This window comes from Epinephelus lanceolatus, chromosome 9 (assembly GCF_041903045.1).
Source record: "Epinephelus lanceolatus isolate andai-2023 chromosome 9, ASM4190304v1, whole genome shotgun sequence".
Lineage (NCBI taxonomy): Eukaryota > Metazoa > Chordata > Actinopteri > Perciformes > Serranidae > Epinephelus > Epinephelus lanceolatus.
In genome coordinates, this window is record NC_135742.1 from 31749105 (window position 1) to 31770182 (window position 21078).

The window sequence follows — 21078 nt, forward strand, 5'->3', positions numbered from 1 at the left end:
CACTAAAGTGAGGTCACAATAGCGTAGCGGCAGCACGTAGCTTCGCCATTTTCACAGCTCTTTGTGCGCTACTGTCTGCTAACAGTTTGCGTTTTTATCGAGCGATTCTTCGCCTCGGGTTTTAATTAATTGGTAAAAATGCAAGGAAACAGAGGCCCCCAGCACAACCACGGGTCTAACCGCCCGGGAGAGCAGAAAAAGCCCGGAGGAACAAACACAAACGGCCAGCAGCCCGAGCCCAGCGATCAAACCAAGCCCAACGAGGCCTTAACCCTGGACCTGCAGAGCTTCAGGAAGCCCGGGGAGAAAACCTTCACCCAGCGCAGCAGGCTGTTTGTAGGAAACCTGCCAACCGGAATTACCGAGGAGGATCTCGAGAAGCTGTTTGAAAAGTACGGCAATGCTAGTGAAATCTTTATCAACAAGGAAAGAGGCTTCGGCTTCATCCGGCTGGAGACCAGGATCATAGCAGAGATTGCTAGAGCCGAGCTGGATGATACTCCATTCAGAGGCAGGCCCATACGGGTGAGGTTTGCAACACACGGTGCTGCTTTGGCTGTGAGAAATCTGCCCGAGTTTGTGTCCAACGAGCTGCTGGAGGAGGCCTTCGCCGTCTTTGGGCAGATAGAAAGAGCTGTGGTCATAGTGGATGACCGAGGGAGGCCCACGGGGAAGGGAATAGTGGAGTACACCTCAAAGCCAGCTGCAAGAAAGGCTTTGGATAAGTGCAGTGATGGAGCCTATCTCCTCACAGCATTCCCTCGCCCTATTACAGTGGAGCCTATGGAACAGCTTGATGAGGAGGAGGGACTGTCAGAAAAAATCATTAACAAAAACCAGCAGTATCACAAAGAGCGTGAGCAGCCACCAAGGTTTGCTCAGCCGGGCTCCTTTGAGTATGAGTATGCCATGCGTTGGAAGGCCCTGATGGAGATGGAGAAGCAGCAGTATGAGATGGTGGAACGCAACATGAAGGAGGCTCAGGAGAAGCTGGAGGCTGAGATGGAGGCAGCCAGACACGAGCATCAAGTGATGCTGATGAGGCAGGACCTGCTGAGGCGGCAGGAGGAGCTGCGGAGGATGGAGGAGCTCCACAGTCAGGAGGTGCAGAAGAGGAAACAGGCTGAGCTCCGGCAGGAGGAGGAACGCCGGAGGAGAGAGGAGGAGATGAGGATGCGCAATGAGGAGATGCTGAAGAGGCAGCAGGAGGGCTTCAGAGGCAACTTCTCTGAAAACAGGGAGCAAGACATGAGGATGCACATGGGCAGTCATGGGATGAACAGAAATTCGCTGGGTGGCAGTTCTGGTCCTACTGGTACTCCAGGCATGGCTGCCGAGAATACTCCAATGATGCCGGGGTCAGGAAACAACAACATGCCTGGAGGTCAGAGCGGCTTCCCAAGAGGCCTCCCTGGGCCTGGAGATTATGGACCTAACAAGCAACGCAGATTTTGAATCACATGTCTATTACTTCCTTTTTCATACTCACTGTATTTTAAAGTTCAGGTAGTGAGTGTTACTTTTTGAACTTTGAAAATTGTTGCATGTATTTCTTTTTTACCTTTTTATTTGTACATTTTGAGTTATGTCTCTAGTACTAAAATGTCATAACTTTCCAAATGAGCCATGAATTTTCCTTTATTTTTCACCGTTAGTCTGTTTTTCATAGGGATAGCAGATGTTTTGTGTCCTGGACATGTTGACTTTTCTGAAATAAATTCATGATTCCCTAAGAAGTTTGTTTTGACAATTAATATTTCTGCATGGAGCCAAATATGTCACCATTAACACAAGGTTTATCTACATTTTGGTCTCATACTTAGGGAAGGTCTCACTCTGGTTCTTGATTCTGTGTATTATCACAGCTGTCAGCTTGATTCCTGGTATTAAATAGCGTATTGATTTTTAAACACTGTGGCACTGATGAATCAATGGCCTTAGTTACATTTCCAAGCAGGGTTGAAAAATAATGGCGGGGGCTGGTGAGCGAAGCAAATCTAGCAGCCACTAATATTTTAGCAAAATTTGGTTGGGGACTGGTGCTAATTTCCAACAATGATAACAAGGCAGCACATAAAGTCACATTAATAATCCATGGCTATAGCTTTGCAGTGATTTCACCTCAAGTTAGCGAACATAGCAACCAATAGCTCTGCTGTTATTTTATAACAGGAAAATCACAGGTGTAGTTGATACCAATAATGGCTCTAATACGTTAGGGTGTGCCACAGTTAAAGTGTACTGGAACGATGGCAACATAAAGTGAGTGCTGTTTAAAAAGGCCTGTGGTGCTTCCTGATTTTTATGGAAGCCTGACTCCCTGGGTAAATCACCACCTACCAAACTAGATGCTTCGTGACTCATTCACCATCTAGTTAAGGAGGAAGCTGAAAGAATTTGTGATCACTGAGTGAAGAACACAGCAAACGCTCTTGCCCACACAGTCTGAAGTGACAGAGAGTAGTGACACCTGCATACCTACACAGTGACAACACATAAACAGTGTGTCACAGCTCACTGAGTAATGACACAAAAGGAAGGAGGGTGTTTACTTTAAATTGGCAGCAGGAGAAATGTGATTCAGACATGCTTTTTTTGTATCCTGCTCAATAAACATGATGGAAGAGGCTCACCACATCAGAAAATTACAGGTGCTGCCAAGTAAGTTTTCCACCACGAGTTGCATGCACAGCTCTGTGAATTAATATACCCAGAGGTTAAAGATCAAAGCCTGCTCAAAAGATGATCAGAAACCTGTGAATCACAGTACCGATCCATGCCCTGCCAGCAGTGAGTATTTGAGTTTCATGAAGAAACCCCTCATCTAGTGACCTGTCGAGATGAAACCCAAACAGAAATAGCATGCAGAGAAAGTCTGGTTTGTAAACAAGGGCTGTGTGAATAGAAGTGGCCTGAAACTGTTTAGGCTTGTATAATAGCCGTACAGTTGCAGCCTGCATGTGCCAGGTGAGGGCAGTGACAAGAGCCAGGTTATGCTGTAGTACTTTGTGTCGCTCTGGCTGAACAGCTGCTCAGTACAAACCAAACATCCAAACTAAAATTAAAAAAAATAAAGTCAGGGAAGTGACAGTGGTATTTGAGATCAGCTGATCGCCAAGGTCTTTCCAAGGAAACTATCCTTCACCCGTGTAAGAGTCCAAAAAGTCAAGACCATCTTGCAGCACAATGACAGCTCCATAAATAATGATTGATAAGGACATGGATCATAAAGAGGGAAAAGTGTGTATTATCAGGAGGTAAGATCAGCAAAGTCTTAGAGAAAAATGGTTGAGATGAGCACTTTTTAAACACTGTACTTTGACAGATAGATGGCAAAAGATTTTCTACAGATCTCTGTAAAACTATTCTTTTTATATCGATCACACCTCTGAGCCTGCACCCTAGAAGAACACTGTGATCTAGCAGATATTCGTCACCAGTTATTCCAAAATTCTTGTATACCTCTCCAGTTTATACTAAGATGATAAAACAAAGTGGGAGTAAAATAATCGATTGCTAAATAAAAAGTAGAAATTAATTTAATACACACACACCACAAAATGGAAAGGTTCCCCCAAAATTATGTAATTAATTAAACTGTACTGTTGCACTTTCGTTGGAACTTACTGTTATGAATTTATTAAGGCTCACAGCACTAACCTCCTTTGTTCTCTCTTTGAAACTCAATGAAAAACTTGTGTGGAGGTTTTTAAGTTATCAAATTATAATGATATGTTTAATACTCAGTCCATAGAGATGTACACTGTATTTCAAAGGGACAAAGGAACACCAGTATAATACAGTGCGATCAAGTACAACCTAAACAAAAATGCAACATTGTCATGGTAAACATAAGGTATGTATTTATCTGAAGCAAAATTACTCTTTTGTGAAAAGCTGTCCTAAAAACGGTGCCATACCTTTGCATAAATATAACATCTGTTATTTGTGGAGCTGTTGTCAAATCTTGAATATTTGATATGCAAAGCCCAAAATGTAGTGGCACACATTCAAACCTAGCCTCTACCCATTGTTTTTCTGGCTTTTTTAGGAAGCATCTCTTTCAGAAATACAGATACGTGCTGAATTTTTTCGAAAGGATTTATGAATGGGTGAGTCCCTGGCACATAAGGAAACAGGCTCTTATAAAGAATCAGTGCCAGCACACTGTGCACCTCTCCATGTAATAAAACAGACCAGGAATAAACTAATCAAGAGATGACTAGTAATAAATGAATTAATTTACAGAACAACAAACAAAAAAAATTGTAATATGTATTATAATGTTGTTGGTCTGGGTAGTTTAAATGAACTATGGTATCATGTTTTCTAAACCTATAAATACTTTTAAAAACCTTATTTCATTCAATTTTATCCGTCCTCCATCCTCCCTTTTTAAAACTCAAGAAAAACTTGTGTGGAGCTTTTATTTAAGATGTTAAAATAATTTAGCAACAAGAGTTTTTAAGTACTCAACCTATTTTTGTTGATTTGTGTAAGCCTGTCCAGGGTGTACCCTGCCTCTCGCCCAATGTCAGCTGGGATTGGCTCAGGCCCCCACCGTGACCCAAGGATAAGCAGTTATGGATAATGAGTGAATGAATGAATGATTTGAAATACTTAGTTCACTTTGATGTAGATTTTATTTTAAATGGACAATGAGAACAACAAAAGGAATACCTGTAAAATTGAATGCAATAAGATACACCATCACAAATAACCATGACCATAATGACCATATAACATTAAAGGTCTAGTGCAGTAGTTCCTAAACCTTTTCCTAAAGGGAACCCTTTTCTAGTATTGAATAAACTGCCAACCCCTGAATAAGTGACATGGTTTATGGATATATTGTATTCAGTACATAACATTGATTGTACAGAACAACTGATAAACTGCAATACCTGCAGGAAGTTTTTATAAAATGAGGAATTTAGGTTTTTGTTGAAATTTGATTATTTCCACAATTCTCTGTATTTTTGTTTTTATATTTATTTATTTATTTTTGACAAATTCAGTGTTTTCTTCTCCCCGCTGTTTGGCCATTATTCTATCAGCTCTTTGGTTGTTTCAACTGCATACTTTTCTAATGCAGGATGAGACTTTTTAGCAGACAGTGAAGAATGTGAATATAGCTCGTGTTCAGGTCTTCACTGATCTTTATTCAACTGTGAAACAGTAATTCTAGTTTTTATTGAAGTTTATATCTAAATAATAATTCAGAATTTAAAGAATATTAATTTCATTTAGTTTTCTTCACAGAAATGAATAAAACGCTGGGATGTCGGCCTACTGTATTTAAAAAAAGTTTTCTTACACCCCTTAAAAAACCAAGACAGTCTTGTGCCTCCCCCATTTAAACCTAGTCTATGCCCTTTGAATTTCTGAAGTGATTTCTTGTGATTTCTTTCAAACATCCGAAGGTTTACTGAATCTTTTAAAATCAATTTATGAATGGGCAGACTCCCTTGCCAAAGCAGAGATAGGCAGTCATAAAGAATAGGTGCAGTACACCGTGTCCTGCAGAAGAGCCAGGTAAAACACTAAATAGAAGAAGTAGGAACTTCTTCTATTTAGTGTTTGCCCTGCAGAAGAGCCAGGTAAAACACTAAATAGAAGAAGTAGGAACTTTTAAGTTTAATATTACTTACCAATATTTCAGTGCTGCACAACCAATGTTACAATACTTAAGTGGACAAATAGATGGTAATGCAGATAAATCACATGATTTTAACTTTTGGTATGAATAGCATAACAGTTTTTGGTTTGCTGGCTAAGTTACAAAATTCTGCACGATGTCGTGTCTTATCAGTAGAGAAAGAACAAAGAACATCACCATATCTGCCCCATTTCTTCTTGTCTTTTTAACCATCTCTGTTTATCACTAATTGAGATGCTCATGCACCTTCGCCCTGATAGCTCTGATGCACTAGAGGCATGATCGTGGACCCTTGGTTGAGAGTTTTATCTCAGCCGTGACCTTGACATGTGATAACAACATAATTACAAAGTGGATTTGATATTGTAGGATGTGATCCAGGAAGTGATTAGTCACGTTGGCTTGGCTTGGCAGCCTGTTATCATCTTCAGGCTGTCACCAGGTTTGATGTGGGGGGAAAAAAACACAATTGAAAGAAAACTCTATGTCAGAAAGACCTTTATCAGGGACATTATCAGAGATAGTTCTCTCCCCTACAGATCAGATCTGTACATAGCAGTGTCACTTAGCTGGTGGTCTAAAGTTCACGTTCAGGAATGACATGTTCAGTGAACGGATTGATCTGATTCAGGGCAACCAATGTCTGTATGTTCCTCAACAGAAACACCAAAAGTCACGGAGGGCCAGTAAAAATATATGACTCAAGATATATGTTAGCAAAGGGCTGGGTGCGGTTGTTATATCGGATTTTCCTGTAGTTTCTCCCTCTGCTTTGGATCTCCCAGCAACTGTATCAAAATCTCCCCAGTGTTAATTATCAGACAGAGGAATTGGCCATCTGTAGCTGTGATTGGCCAGCCGCAGCATCAGACCAGATAAGAAACGTGTGACATCACAAGAGTGGTGACGACGGACATGTCCTGATGTTTCTCCTTTCCCAACCCTAACACTGTTAGACAGACAGACGGACGGGCTGACAATAGGAGAGACCTTCTCTCACTGTCTTACTTTGTCTAATGTATCTTCAAACAGGGCAGCAGTGATTAATATACACTCCATTACATACTGCACCTGAGGACTTTGACTCTTCTCTTGCTGACAGATATTCAGGAATCATGGTCCGCATCGCAACCCTGATCACTTTTCTGACTTGTATGGTAAGTTGGTCTGGTGATTTTTCTTTGTTGAGTTCAAGTTCAAGTTCAGGTTCAAGTTCAAGTGCTTCATTTGTCACATGTACGCATACCGTGAAATGAAAAAGGAGGTAGCAATCTGCTCTGTGCAAGCCGGCAATAGAAGCACACTTAATAAATATTAAATGTGTAAGAATAAATACAGGACCCTGTATCCAAATTTTGTTTCCGTCAGCAGCATAATGACCTCACGCTGCTTTATTCTCATATTCTAGTATTAAAACCTTAATAGACTTTTATCTGATCCGTGACAACAATTGAAGTTGAAGAATACATATAATTGCTTTTGTAAACAAAATACTAAATCAATCTAATCCCTTACAGCTACAAGGACATGTTGCGATTAAACGGTAGGCTAATTATGGATCCAGATGTTAGTAACAGTAGTAGTAGTAACAGGTGACAATTTGTTCCGTCAGTAAAGCATCACAAATGTCAAAGCCAAAATGACAGTTGAGGGCTTTGTCTCATCTTTGCATCTGAAGCAAAGGTAAGTGTTCACAGAGCTAAGAGCTACAGCGTTAAGTCTCGTAGATAAATGTTTCCTTAGATAAAACGTCTTCTGTGGTTGTAAACTCAACTGTATGGAAGATATTAAACACCTATACAAATTATAACACATATTTCATTTTTACATGAAAGTGAATCACATATTACGATGTGTATCATAGGTGTGGTTAGCACTGTCACCTCACAGCAAGAGGGTTGAGGCTGCACATAGGTGCGACTGTGAGCACGAATGGTTGTCTGTCTCTGTAGTCCCTTTTCCACTGCACAAAAAAAACACTAACAACTGCTAACATCTGTCTTTTTAATGTAATGGGAAAAGTTACAATCGGTATTCACACCCTGGTTAAATGACTCTGCCGTAATCACAGGTATTTACTGGCCCTGGCTCCGATAGGCAATGATGGAAACATAATATCGATCCAAATTAGTCTTGAGTTTGAAAGAGAGACTGAATAAGTAAGATATATTAAAAAGGAAGAAACCTGTATTGCACGTGTTTAAAAAACCCACATACATACACTTATTTTAGTGGAAAAGGGGGTAGCCTATATGTGTCAGTCCTGTGTTAATCTGGCGACTTGTCCAGGGTGTACCCTGCCTCTCGCCCAGTGTCAGCTGAGATTGGTTTCAGCCCTCCCCACAACCCTTAATGAGGATGAGTGGTTACAGAAAATGGATGGAATGTATATTGCAGCTCACTTCATCTGATTTGTTTTTTTGTTCATTTAGGCATTTAAAATCTTCCGTACAACTGAGAGTTCTAATGAAATAGTAAATAAGATATTTGTATAAAGTAATCTAATGTAAAACTGGTTGTCATTTTTAAAAGATGACATTTCAAAAGCAACACTCCTAGCCATGTTAGAAACGTATTACTAGATTGTCTGTTTTCATTCTTCATAGTAATCAAAGTGTTAAATTTACAGTTGCAGGGTCCAGTTATTTATTTTCGGTTTTTGATTTTGGTTGTTGTATAAACACTGAAATAAATTTTACACAGTACATGTTCCAACAGTCTACATTGTGTTTGGTTTACTCACTCAAGTTTAAGCCAGTGTATGTATCTTTTTATCACACAGTTGTCAACCAAAGTCCTTTTATAAATATGAAAAAGTCATAAATAATAAAAATAATGGTTATGCCAACAAAAAAGAATAAAGTTAAAACACAAAAATATCAATCGATGGGAAACTTCTAATAGTGAGGACCGTATGGATAAATAATTTTACCATTTTACTATTATATACTATTAAAGCAAACTGTTTTTAATTTAACATTTAATTTACAAAGTCTCGATAAAGATGAAAAAAAGAAACTTTATGAAAAGCTTATTATTAAAGAGTGTATTTAATATGAAAATAGTGTAATTGATTTTTGTATATTATAATCTTCTGCAGATGTGGGCTGTGGTTGTAATCAACCTTGAACACTGAACAAATGCAACGCATTTTAACCTAAATATAACTGATTGAACCTTGTCTGTTTAATTTATCTAACAGTGGTGTCCCACTAAACATAACTACAGTGTTTCATTGTAAAACATGGAGACAGATAGTGCTTACAAACTTTACATACTATACTTTAAAATGATCATATAACATGTAAAGAGTTTTTGTTGAAATCTCTTGAGTTGTCCCAAGTGTGCCTTCTTCTTCACTTACAACCTAATGTGGTTTCCCCAACCGTGATTATTTGTGACAACTTTGTTTTCTGTGCAGGTGCTGTCTGAGGCCCAACATGAAGCAGGCTACTGTGCTTTCTATGAGGAATGCGGTCGTAACCCATCACTAGGGGACACCCTCATCCCCCCTATTGTCCCTTGTTTAAACTACAGCAGTGCCCGAGCCATTAAAGGAGAGCACTACAAGAAACTCAAACAGGTCTGTGGGTCCAGCTTAATGTTTAAGTGAAGCAGAGAACATGACTGAATAAAATATGGTAGAGTAGTTTTTTCTTGAGAAATCATTTTTTAAAAGTATTCATTTGACAAGAAGTGAGTTCATGTTTGAGTCTGTCAGTTTGTAAAACAGCAGCTGTTCTTGCTGCAGGTGTGTCCCATGTTGGATCGTGGAGAGGGCAACACATTCGCCTGCTGCTCCATCAAACAGCTGTCATCCCTGGAAATGAGTCTGACCCTGTCCAAGGCAGTGCTGGTCCGCTGCCCTTCCTGTGCTGAGAACTTTGCCCATCTGCACTGCATCAACACCTGCAGCCCCAACCAGAGCCAGACAGTTAAAGTCACAAAGGTCATGAATGTCACCAGCCTGGGCAAGACACGGGAGGCCGTGGTAGGTTATCAGGCATTCATCAGCACCACCTTTGCAGACGCTTCCTTCCAGTCCTGTAAGAATGTCCGGATCCCCGCCACAGGAGGCTTCGCCATTGCCACCATGTGTGGTCGGTATGGCGCCAAGCTGTGCACCCCCCAGCGTTGGTATGACTTCCAGGGGGACTCCAGTAATGGCCTGGCTCCACTGGATATCGACTTCCAACTGATAAAAGAAGGAGACACCGCGGGTCTACCAGAAGGCGTAATTGCCTACAATGGACGTGCTCTTAAGTGTAATGAGAAGACGCCATCTGGAGGTCAGGTCTGCTCCTGCCAGGACTGCCAAGAGTCATGCCCGAAAGTGCCGCCTCCCCCATTGCCCCGCGGCCCCTTCAAACTGCTGGGGACGGACGGCTTCCTCATAATTTCAATCATCTTATTCTGTCTCCTGTTATTAGCCTTTCTTTTCTACCTTGCTGTGTCTTACCTGGTGAGGTCTCAGAAAAGAAAGGATGAAGAGAAAGGAAAGAGGAAGGGGAAAGGCAAAGACCAGAACAGTAATGATGTGACTCAGCAGGTCATTGAACCTTCAGAGGTGACGTGCGCTGAAAGGAACAGCCTGGCTGCTCAAGCTTTTCTAAGCTTAGAATTTCAGCGCTGGGGAACCCTCATGGCCTCTTACCCTCTCACGGTTAGTTTCATTCACAAAAGTTATTTTAACCAGTAAAACATGGAATATGTAATACCAGGCATTGATACAGACCTCTGCTTTTTGTTTACTTCGCTGCAAACACTAGCTGCCGTTTACAGCTTGTCATCCTAAATTAAGTAAGGCTGTAGCAACAAAACATCTGAGTGTATTAACTGAGCAGGATTGAATTTTAATTTTCATGAATTCATCTTTTCATTTGCAACAAGAGGATGTCTCTTTCAAAAGTTACATAACCTTGCTTTAAAGCAAATTGTATGTAGCATTTGAAAATTTCTCACTTTTTTGCACCCCCATGTTAGTATCATTGTCTGTGTTGGGGACACTGATAGGAAAACTGGCTTAGAGCAAAGCAGAGTACAGACATTATTACAAGAACTGTGTCATCATCTTCATTTAAGGTGCTCCTGTTGTCGGCTATAGTTGTGGCTGCCTTCTCTGCTGGCCTCAAGTCCATTCAACTCACCACTGATCCTGTCGAGCTGTGGTCTGCTCCCAACAGCCGTGCCCGCCAGGAAAAAGAATTCCACGACACGCACTTTGGCCCCTTCTTCAGGACAAACCAGCTAATCTTAACAGCACCGGGCAAAAAAGGCCACATTTATGACTCTTTGCTGTTTGGACCACAGAACTTCAGCGGGCTTGTATCCAAAGAGCTCATCATTGAACTGCTGGAGCTACAGACACGAATCCGAGTAAAGAGCTCAGAATCTTAGAAGCTGACAGTATTTACAAAAGCTCGTCATATGATTTTACCACATTGATGTGTCTTTTATGCCAATTTTAGAATATTGAGTTCTGGTCTGAGGATCTGAACCGCACAGCAACTCTAAAGGATGTGTGTTTTGCACCGCTGAACCCGTCCGACCCCTCCCTGACGGATTGCGCAGTCAACAGCTTGCCACAGTACTTCCAGAACAGCCTAGACAACATTAACGCCAAGGTGAATATGACAGAGCTGGGGGTAACCAAAGAGGTGGACTGGAGAGACCACTTAGTCTACTGCCTCAAGTAAGGATTTATTAGATGGAATTTCAAATCAGGCTGGAAATTTATCTGCAACTGTTCAGGAGCTTTAACATGACCTTCCCTTCTTCCATCTCTTCTCTAGCTCTCCCCTATCCTTCAAAGACATCACTGATTTAGGTATGAGCTGCATGGCTGATTATGGAGCTCCGGTCTTCCCCTTCCTGGCCGTGGGAGGCTACGAGAGTGAGTTCACCAACATCGTTTACACACAAAATACCTGAACAATAAACCCAAAAGGGCAATTCGCTTGAACATTATACGTCTTGCTTTTCCCAGATGACGACTTCACCAACGCTGCAGCTTTCATCCTGACCTTCTCTCTCAACAACTACGATCGCAGTAACCCTAAGTTCAAAGTGGCTATGCAGTGGGAGACAGAGTTTCTTAAAATTGTCCAGGACTACCAGAAGAACCCAGCCTCCAACTTCACCTTTGCATACATGGCAGAGGTAGAGAAAAATATGGAATCTCATGAAGCATATTATATGTCTGTCACATAGCAAAAACATTCACAAGTTTTACGTTTCAACTAAGAAATTTGGGTTGATTTTGTGATTGGCAATTGTTGTTCTAAGTGATCAGTAGCTAGGGCGTCTTGGTGGCAAACTTGCATTTCCTAGGATGGCGAAGGCATTACCTTCCCTACTCTGCTTTACTCTGCCTCTGATTGGCTTACCCTAACCCTAACCAATCCCACACCTCTTGCCTAAACCTAACAAACCTAGTCAACAAAGGTGACAAGTACAAGCCAGTCAGAGGGAGAGTAGGGTGGGTCATGCCTTTGCCATTCTGGGAGACGTAAATTCCTACAATGTAAAAACGTAAATTAGTGTCCTGGTGGCTGAGGGTTTTTAGGACCCTGACCACGTGATCTCAATGTCCTTGGTTTGAGTCCGCCCAGGGACCTTTGTTGCATGTCATCCCTCATCTCTCTCTACCTTTATCCTCCCTGCTCATCATCGCCTCATATCTAAATTAGGTAAAATGCTTTTTCAAAAGACGTGTGGAATTCTCCTCACTGTTTCTATCCCCTCACTATTTTAACTCTCATGCCCCTGATCCTTTTCTTCTCTCTGGCCTCTCCCTTGCTCTACAGAGGTCTCTGGAGGATGAGATTAATCGAACAACAGCAGAAGATATTCCCATCTTCATGATCAGCTATGCTGTAATCTTTGTGTACATTGCTGTGGCACTGGGGGAGTATTCTTCATGGAAGCGCATACTGGTAAGACTTAACCTTTATTTTAATACAGTATTCCACATTCTCAGCTTTTTTTGCCACTCACAGATGGTTGGTCCACCTCTTTGGTCCAGGCTCTTTAACAATTACTGGATGGACTACCAATAATTTTTACACAGACATTCCTGCTTATGACACTTATGATCCCCTGACATTTACTCAAGAGCCACCATGAAGTTCACATTAATGGTTTCATCCCATTCTGGATGATCTGTAACAACTGACCTTTTTAATACTTTGGTATATAACCAATTACCAACAAAACCAACAACATTCCTTCCAGGCTCAGCTGTCATTTCTGTTAACCTATAATAAGCTGCATGCTACACTACGTTGGTATTACTGCTAAAGCATGACAGTATGTTAACATTGCCATTGTGGGCATGTTGATGTTAGCTTAAGCTCCTCGCACCATTGGGCCTAAGTACAGACCCCCCGAGTCTGGTTAAACTGTTACTTCATATGTTTTTTTACTATAAAAACAGAGGTATGCAACATGTGCCTGGGATACGATAAGCCTCTACCAAGAAAGTAAAATTGTTGAAACAGTACTTATCACATACACGATAAGGAGAGACTGCCGTAGTATGGCTGCGTCAGCTATATAGTGCTTATCTCTGCTGTAACTCCCATGGGTTTATTGGCCAAGAAGTTATACATTACAGAAGAAATGATACAGCAGGAGATACAGTATGCAAAAGGTTCACTGAGTTTAAAGACATCTAGATTCTTATCTCTGCATTTTGCAGGTGGACTCCAAGTTTCTGGTGGGTCTGGGTGGGATCCTGGTGGTCGGCTGTTCTGTCCTGGCCTCCATGGGCTTCTACTCTTGGATTGGCATCCCCTCCTCACTGGTCATTCTGCAGGTCGTGCCTTTTCTGGTTCTCGCTGTTGGAGCTGACAACATCTTCATTTTTGTTCTAGAGTACCAGGTGTGTAGATCTGTGAGCACCATGAATGTACAGTATGGCTGATTTGCAAGAAATGCATATTGGTTTTAGTTATGTTACCCTACTCCTCTTAACCATTTCAGAGAGATGCACGGAGGCCAGGAGAGAAGAGAGAGGAGCACATTGGTCGTGTCCTTGGAAATGTAGCTCCCAGCATGCTTCTGTGCAGTCTCTCCGAGTCTGTCTGCTTTTTTCTAGGTAAGAACTTTTTGCAAAAACTACGTCCACGTAGCTCTGTGCATGTGTAAGAAGGGAGCATCAAGTTTCAATACAATGTGTTAATCTCTGTGTCTGTTCTGCTACCTAAGGGGCCTTGTCCACCATGCCAGCAGTGAAGTCCTTTGCTCTGTATGCTGCTCTGGCCGTGCTCATGGACTTCATCCTCCAGATGACAGCCTTTGTGGCCCTGCTGTCCCTGGATGCCCGGCGCCAAGACAACAATCGCTGTGAACTGCTCTGTTGTGTAACAGTGTCAACCAAGCATCCCAACAAGCCAAATGAGGGCTTCTTGCTGCCCTTCATGAGGAAATACTACGCACCTGTCCTACTGCACCGTTACACCAGAATCATAGTGGTAAAGTTTCTAACACTTTAGTTATGACATAAGACATAAGAAAATTATTTTCAATCTGTGGTCTCTGGTGTGTCTTTAAAGATAAATCCAAGGCTCCCATACACAAAAATGTATTTGCTTATCACATAGAGAGGCCCTTTAACTGGATATTTGTTGAATATATTCTGTCCTGTGCTTTCCTTAGATGGTGGTTTTCATCTTCATGCTTTGTGGATCCTTATTCCTCATGTTTAATGTGACTGTGGGGCTGGATCAGGAACTGGCTATGCCTAAGGTCAGTAAGCACTGCTACAGAAACACAAACACCTGCATGCTCCCCTTTCAATGTAACCTAACAAACATTATTCTGTTTTTGACGCAGGGCTCTTACATGCTGGACTACTTCCAATACCTGTACAAATACTTTGAAGTCGGAGTCCCTGTTTACTTTGTAACAAAAAAGGGCTTCAACTTCAACACTGTGGAGGGCATGAATGCAGTCTGCTCCAGCGTAGGCTGTGATCAGTTCTCACTCACCCAGAAGATTCAGTACGCCACCAACTACCCTGATCTGTGAGTTTTTTCATTTATAGGCTGTTGACGAGTTGTACACTTTTACCCGGTCTTGACAACACACAGCTGCTTAGCTTAACTCTACATCAACCACTTACTTTTCTCAGTCCAGGGAAGGGTGGTTTTCTGCGTTTGTCCTTCAAATTATTATTTTTCACTGACAGATCCTTGAACCCCCTGATATCATGGTAGCAACCTCTTACATACTAGCAATCAGATCAGTTAATGATGAACTTGGTTACATGAAAGCCACTGAGCAGATAACGGGTGCCTCTGGGTGATCATGCCAGCCATAGAGAGCAAACACCCAAAACATCCCCTACAATTACTGCCTGTATTCTATTCAAACCATTGTGTTATGGTTATGACCAGGTTGATTAATAGGAGCGATAAACCTTTTTTATCTGCATCTTGCATTATAATTTATACTGTATATAGTTTCCACTAAACAGATAATGTGTGTTGCATAAATGAATTCCAACACTTACAGTAGAGAATTATATGACCTAGGAATCACTGTGACACATCTGACATGTCATTATGATATATAGTATCAATAAATCACTTAAAGCAATTGTGACAGATGGATTATATTACAACGCACATTTGTTTCCTTTAGATAAGAAGGATCGCTGACTGATTATTAGTTGCTTGCTGGCAAAGCTCTTTTCATTAAGGGGGACTTGCCAGAACTATATTAGCCTACTATATGAAAGTGAAAGATGTGAACTAAAAAAGGCAATTGTGCTGGTTAAGAAATATATTAAATTTACTGGAAGGGTTCACTTTTTCAATGCATGCTAAAATTAGGTCAGATTGTGTTAACTTAAATGTCAGTAATGTGAGTAGGCTATCACTGTCAAAAGTTAAAAGGATAATTGGACATTTCGGGAAATACGCTCATTTACTTTCTTGCCGAGACTTAGAAAAGATTCACAACAATATCATGGCTGCCACAAGCTGTGTCCTCCCTGTGTCCATTCTTTATGCTGAACTGAGATAACTGGCTTTTAGCTGTAGCTTCATTTTTATCGTCCGTACTGTAATGCTGCATTCATTTACCTCAAAAGTTGGAGGTCGGTGCTGGGAATGATGTCACACTCAAGTTGACCATGTTCTAGCGAAAGTTCTAACAAAATCTGCCTACTGCACCTTTACTATTATCCGTATGAGGCAACTAAGGGTTTCACAGAGGGAGCAAGGCCATGGTCTTTTATTAGGGATGTCCCAATCAAGTTTTTTTTTTTTTTTTTACCCCAATCCCAATCAAGTCATTAAAAATTGAGTATCGCCCTGCTCTGATGCAATGCTTCAGTTCTTCCAGATAATACAATTAAGACTGCACACTTCACGGCCATTAAAATCATCAAAATAAATCCACTGTACATGCTTAACAATTGAACAGCTCTGCATTGCTTCTCCTTACTGCTTTTTTTTTTTTTTTTTTTTTACATAAAAATAAAGTATGAAGTAACAAACCCTCTCTTTTTGGGAGTATTCTCCAGTATTTGTTGCTTAATTTGCCTAAGTTATCTGAAGGAACTGTATTCTGTTATGTGTTTATTTTTGTCGCCTCTACATCTTTTGCACATCGTTTGCTTGCAGAGCTTTTGTTACACTTGCAGTGGTGTCATAACTGTCAATGGTGCAATGCCATGCACCAACAAGCAAAAAGCAAGATACTCTCTTGTACTGAGCTGAAATAAATCAAGCGCATATTAATAAGATAAATGAGATGAATAATCAGTCTTATACAGAATTTTGCTGTTGTTTATGGTATGTGGGGTTTTGTCGCAGGCATGGCTCAGCCCCTGCTCTCACACACACAGGGTGGAGAGACAGATAGCAGGGAGCTGACAGCAGCTCCACCCGTTGCGTTGCCGAGCGTGAAATCTTTGTGAGTAAAAACATCTGTGTTACAGCTGACAAAAAAAAGAAGGATTGGATTGGGCTCAATATAGCTGATCCCAGTCACTAAAAAAATTGCTTGATTGGCCCCGATAGAGATCTTTGATATCAGATTGGGACATCCCTAGTCTTTATGCTAAGCTAACCATCTCCTGGCTCCACCTTTACACTAAATGGACAGATAGTCAGTTCAGACAGTTCATAGACAGTTCAGTCTGAGTTAGTATTGATGGATGGACTAAGGGATTGTTGTTTTTGGTCTATTCATGGGACTTGGTGACTATAAGAAAAATATAGAATAGCACCTTTATATTTGCATTACAGCCTTCCTTTAACAAACTTTCACTGTGATCTGTAGATCCTACCTGGCTATTCCTTCTAACTCCTGGGTAGATGATTTCATTGACTGGCTAAACCCTGGATCCAGATGTTGTCGTCTGTACGCCTTTGGTCCAAACGCTGGAAAGTTCTGTCCTGCAAGCGAATGTGAGAATCACCACAAAGACACACACATTCTTTACTTTGAATTTCCTCATATGATGAAAGACATTAGCCTTTTTTTTTTATTAACACTTGCCTCCGTGTCTCAATAGCGCCTCTCCGATGTCCCTGGAAGTGTATGGCTACTCCACCGGATGGTGTCCTTAGGCCCACTATGGAACAATTCAACCGCTTCCTCCCTGACTTCCTGGGTAACAGACCAGACCTGCAGTGCCCCAAAGGGTGTGTATCATAGCAGCATGTACACACACATAAAGATATCACAACATGAAAACAACAATCTCACTGCTTACTGTCTCTTTTAACAGTGGTCTTGGAGCCTATGACACAGCTGTGGTGAAAGATCTGAGCGGAGAAATTATAGGTGAGCCATCTGACATCATCTTAGAGCAGTCAATGATCTTTTATTGTATTCATAGAAACTGTATGTTAAGTTACCCTTTTCTTTGCTGCGTCTCCAGCCTCTCGATTCATGGCTTACCACACACCTTTAACCAACTCTCAGGAGTTCACTGCTGCGCTGCTGAAGGCCAGAGAGCTGGCCCACAACATTACAATGGGCATGAGGAAAATACCAGGGACCTCTCCTGACTTTGAAGTATTTCCATACACGTACGTACTTTTGTCTCCAGAACTCCCATCTTCTGCTACTCTGTGAATGGGTTTTTTTTCATAATATACATGGTGATGCTGGTTAAACCTATGCAGTTTGTCATCTCTGATCATTATTTTTCTTCCCTTCTTCCTCTAGGGTGACTAATGTATTTTATGAGCAGTATCTGACCATTGTGCCAGAGGGACTCTTCAACATCTCCTTGTGTCTGTTGCCCACCTTTGTGGTGTGTTGCCTGCTGCTGGGTTTGGATCTGCGCTCCGGTCTGCTCAACCTAATCACCATAATCATGATCATCGTGGACACTGTTGGTGTCATGACACTGTGGGGCATCGATTACAACGCAGTGGCCCTTATCAATCTGGTCACGGTAAGAACACATCTGTGAAGGGGGTTAAAGAGGCACTCCACTGATTTCACAAATTAAGGTTGTTTTACTTGTCATTAGGAGTGCCACTCACTCTGTGAAGATGGATGTATAATGTCTTCTGTGGTTCTACAGGACGCTTTTTAAAGTTGTACAAAATAACCTTGATGATGTCATGGTGATGTCATCAGGGTTATCTTGATTTGGGCTTAGAAACTTCAAATTTTGAACGAAAAGTCGAAATTATGAAAGGCTGCATTACAAAGTGGAGGTGTGGATTCTGAAAGACATGGGTGTTCACCAGGCTCTTACCTCATGAAAGATGAGAGAGTTGCATTATGGGAAATGAAGGATCAGGACAAATCAAGATATTTTGGCCTCTGCTGCTCCTATTTTGACCATTTTTTAAAAAAATCTGTAGTCTATTTTGAGTCCCTAACATTTATGCAAGTACAATATTAATTTGCAACATTTTTTTATTGTACAACTTATATTTTTCCTATGTCCTGGAGACAATTTATGATGTTATACTTTGTTTTCAGTAAGGCAAGATGTTTATAATTCATATCATATCACCAATCATTTCTATGGTCATTTCTTACTTTACTAACTTACATTCTCTATGTCGTTTGCAGGCTGTGGGCATCTCTGTGGAGTTTGTGTCTCATATGACAAGATCCTTCGCACTCAGTGCTAAGCCCACACATGTAGAAAGAGCTAAGGAGGCTACAGCAAACATGGGCAGCGCAGTAAGTGAACTATAAGGCAGTCTAGAGCACACATTGTTAATCCCACACAAATCTAAAGCAGAAATTTTGAGTAATAAACATCCGGTTTTAGTGCCAAAGATTTGTTGACTGTATAAATATACACACAGTAACAGCTGTTAAATATGTTTGTTGTGTAACCTGTAGGTGTTTGCTGGTGTTGCTATGACCAACCTGCCAGGCATCCTTGTGCTGGCGTTTGCCAAAGCGCAGCTCATCCAGATCTTCTTTTTCCGATTAAACCTGGTCATTACACTTCTGGGGATGGCTCACGGACTCATATTCCTTCCTGTGCTGCTCAGCTTCTTCGGTATGTGCTTTACAGGTGCTTGTTTATGTGAACAACAAAGAGGTTTGACCAGCTATATTAACAATACAATTCATGTTTCCTTGTCTTAGGTCCTGGTGTGAATAAAGCAATGCTGCTGCAGCTCCAGCAGGACAAAATTAAAGCCAACCAGGAGCTGGAGATGAGAAACAACATCAAACAAGTATATGACAACCTGAGCTATGAGGACAATGAGACAATACACAACCCAGACTCCAGTAGACCTTCACAAGTTACAGATAACCAACCAGGGGCGAAAGAGGAGAGAATTGACCGTTTCTGAGCACCAATAACTGTTCATGCTCGGACGAGTGAATACCTCTGTAAAAAACTGAACAAGGACAGCCACAGAAAAGGACAGAGATAGCGGACAAGGAGTCATGTATTTGGCTCAGTACACAAATCCTTTACTTAACTATGTACCTCAATCAGAAAAGGACCAGTGGGACTGAAGACAACAAAACACTGTTGTGCAATATTTCTGAGCAATGCAAGAGTGGACTGCTGAAATGAGTCAACCTCCCTGTCTTAATATAAAAAACTATACGTCGGTCCTCACAAGCACTGCAGCTAGGCAAGTTTTAGTTGTTTCAATTGTGGAATTATTCGACAGGAAGTCCACAAATATTCTTGAATCAGTCGTTTTGTATTTTTTGTATTGAATGTAATTATTTTGTATGTGTAAATACTACGTTAGTACTGTTTAGGGTAATTTTAAGGAACACACACTCCAGTTTTCATATTATAGTTTCTTCAGTAGCGGTATGATGGTGTCATTATAAAATGTGCAATCAGTGAAAAAATATTAAATGTGTTAAACATTAGGTATTATAATTTTCAAGGTTTTGTTTTAAAGTTATTTATGGTACAAAAAAAGAACCTCAACACACTGGATCCTGCACCATTGAAAAGAGGTCTATGACTGAAAGGTTGTGTGTAATTAAATAAATTATGGAGATTTTAGTGTGCATAAGTTTTTATTTATACCACCCCTTAATGCCCTTCCTGCAGCCAGCACAGTCTTTTAGATGCCGGACACTTTAATGCAATTTTAACTTCTGAAACTTTCCGTTTAATCTGCATTTTCTGTGACACAGAGGATCTGATCATGAGAAATACTGAGTAGAGCCACCCTGTTTATTTTTAGAGAATGCCTCAAGACAATGAGTAGACAAGGCCAGGCTGGAGTTTTTTGGGGTGTTGACAGGTGGTGGCTTTAAGTTTTCACACACAGAGGTATGGAACAAAGGTAAAATGCAACGCACCCATTGTGACATTGTCTTCCATGCAGACCCCATGAGACACACCAACTTACAGATGGCCAGTCTCCCTGGTTTTCCTCATGCACCCCCTGGAATTACCCCAGCAAAGAAAATGACCAAATGTTTAGTAATAAAGAATGACAATCAGTATGTGTGAAACCTTTTGTTCTATGTTAAACTCTGAGCATAGATCCTAATGAACCCTTTTAGGCAACAGAACCCATTTGTCTCAATAACAATACTTTTGGAATGGCAAACAGCAGGAAGCCACAGATTGAAATCAAGGCTGCGGCCACTGCAGCAAGGATGATGCCTTTGTACATGGGGCACTTGCTCTATCCACTAAGCCACTGATGCCCCCATGAACTAAATGTTCATTCTCTACCATAAGTCGTCTCCAATGTTGTTTCCCCAAATTTCGCAGTACATCCAACCAGCCTCACAACCGCACAAGTTAGTTACAACAACAAAAAGCAGGTAGGTCAAAAGCCCGGTGAAGATGACGAGCATGCAGATGCTGCCCTGAGACTCTTATGTGCAGAAATTCTTTGGTTGTGCAAGCCAATTATTGTATCAGCTTTTCAGGTGACTGGTCTCACACGATCTTGCAGGTGAAAACACTGAATGTGGAGGTGGTGTGGTTACAC

At 41.2% G+C, this 21078-nt stretch overlaps 2 protein-coding genes across 3 annotated transcripts; both read left to right on the top strand.

Annotated features, from left to right (window-relative positions):
* The first annotated feature begins 14 nt into the window (after positions 1–14).
* nono (non-POU domain containing, octamer-binding) lies at positions 15–1736 on the top strand. The gene has a single exon (XM_033619007.2). The coding sequence runs from the start codon at positions 139–141 to the stop codon at positions 1453–1455; it is 1317 nt and encodes a 438-aa protein (XP_033474898.1). The 5' UTR covers positions 15–138; the 3' UTR covers positions 1456–1736.
* Positions 1737–6587: 4851 nt separating this feature from the next.
* Positions 6588–20132, top strand: npc1l1 (NPC1-like 1). 2 transcript variants are annotated; one of them, XM_033620362.2, is made up of 21 exons: positions 6589–6816; positions 9081–9242; positions 9411–10322; positions 10742–11035; positions 11128–11351; positions 11452–11552; positions 11646–11818; positions 12466–12594; positions 13359–13541; positions 13643–13757; positions 13868–14133; positions 14318–14407; positions 14495–14685; positions 16952–17079; positions 17187–17316; positions 17403–17458; positions 17556–17706; positions 17846–18077; positions 18710–18823; positions 18989–19151; positions 19241–20132. In XM_033620362.2, the coding sequence occupies exons 1-21, from the start codon at positions 6775–6777 to the stop codon at positions 19450–19452; spliced, it is 4068 nt and encodes a 1355-aa protein (XP_033476253.1). In that variant the 5' UTR covers positions 6589–6774; the 3' UTR covers positions 19453–20132. The 2 variants fall into 2 exon arrangements, with proteins under 2 accessions (XP_078026972.1, XP_033476253.1); XM_078170846.1 differs by having other exon boundaries at positions 6588–6816; positions 14318–14685.
* Positions 20133–21078: the final 946 nt, after the last annotated feature.

Bases quoted from the DNA above. Each gene is read 5' to 3' on its own strand.
- nono (XM_033619007.2), top strand. From the start codon at position 139: ATGCAAGGAAACAGAGGCCCCCAGCACAACCACGGGTCTAACCGCCCG.
- npc1l1 (XM_078170846.1), top strand. From the start codon at position 6,775: ATGGTCCGCATCGCAACCCTGATCACTTTTCTGACTTGTATG. The intron at 12,595-13,358 runs GTAAGACTTAAC...TGCATTTTGCAG, and splicing joins CTTCATGGAAGCGCATACTG to GTGGACTCCAAGTTTCTGGT. The intron at 14,686-16,951 runs GTGAGTTTTTTC...TGTGATCTGTAG, and splicing joins GCCACCAACTACCCTGATCT to ATCCTACCTGGCTATTCCTT.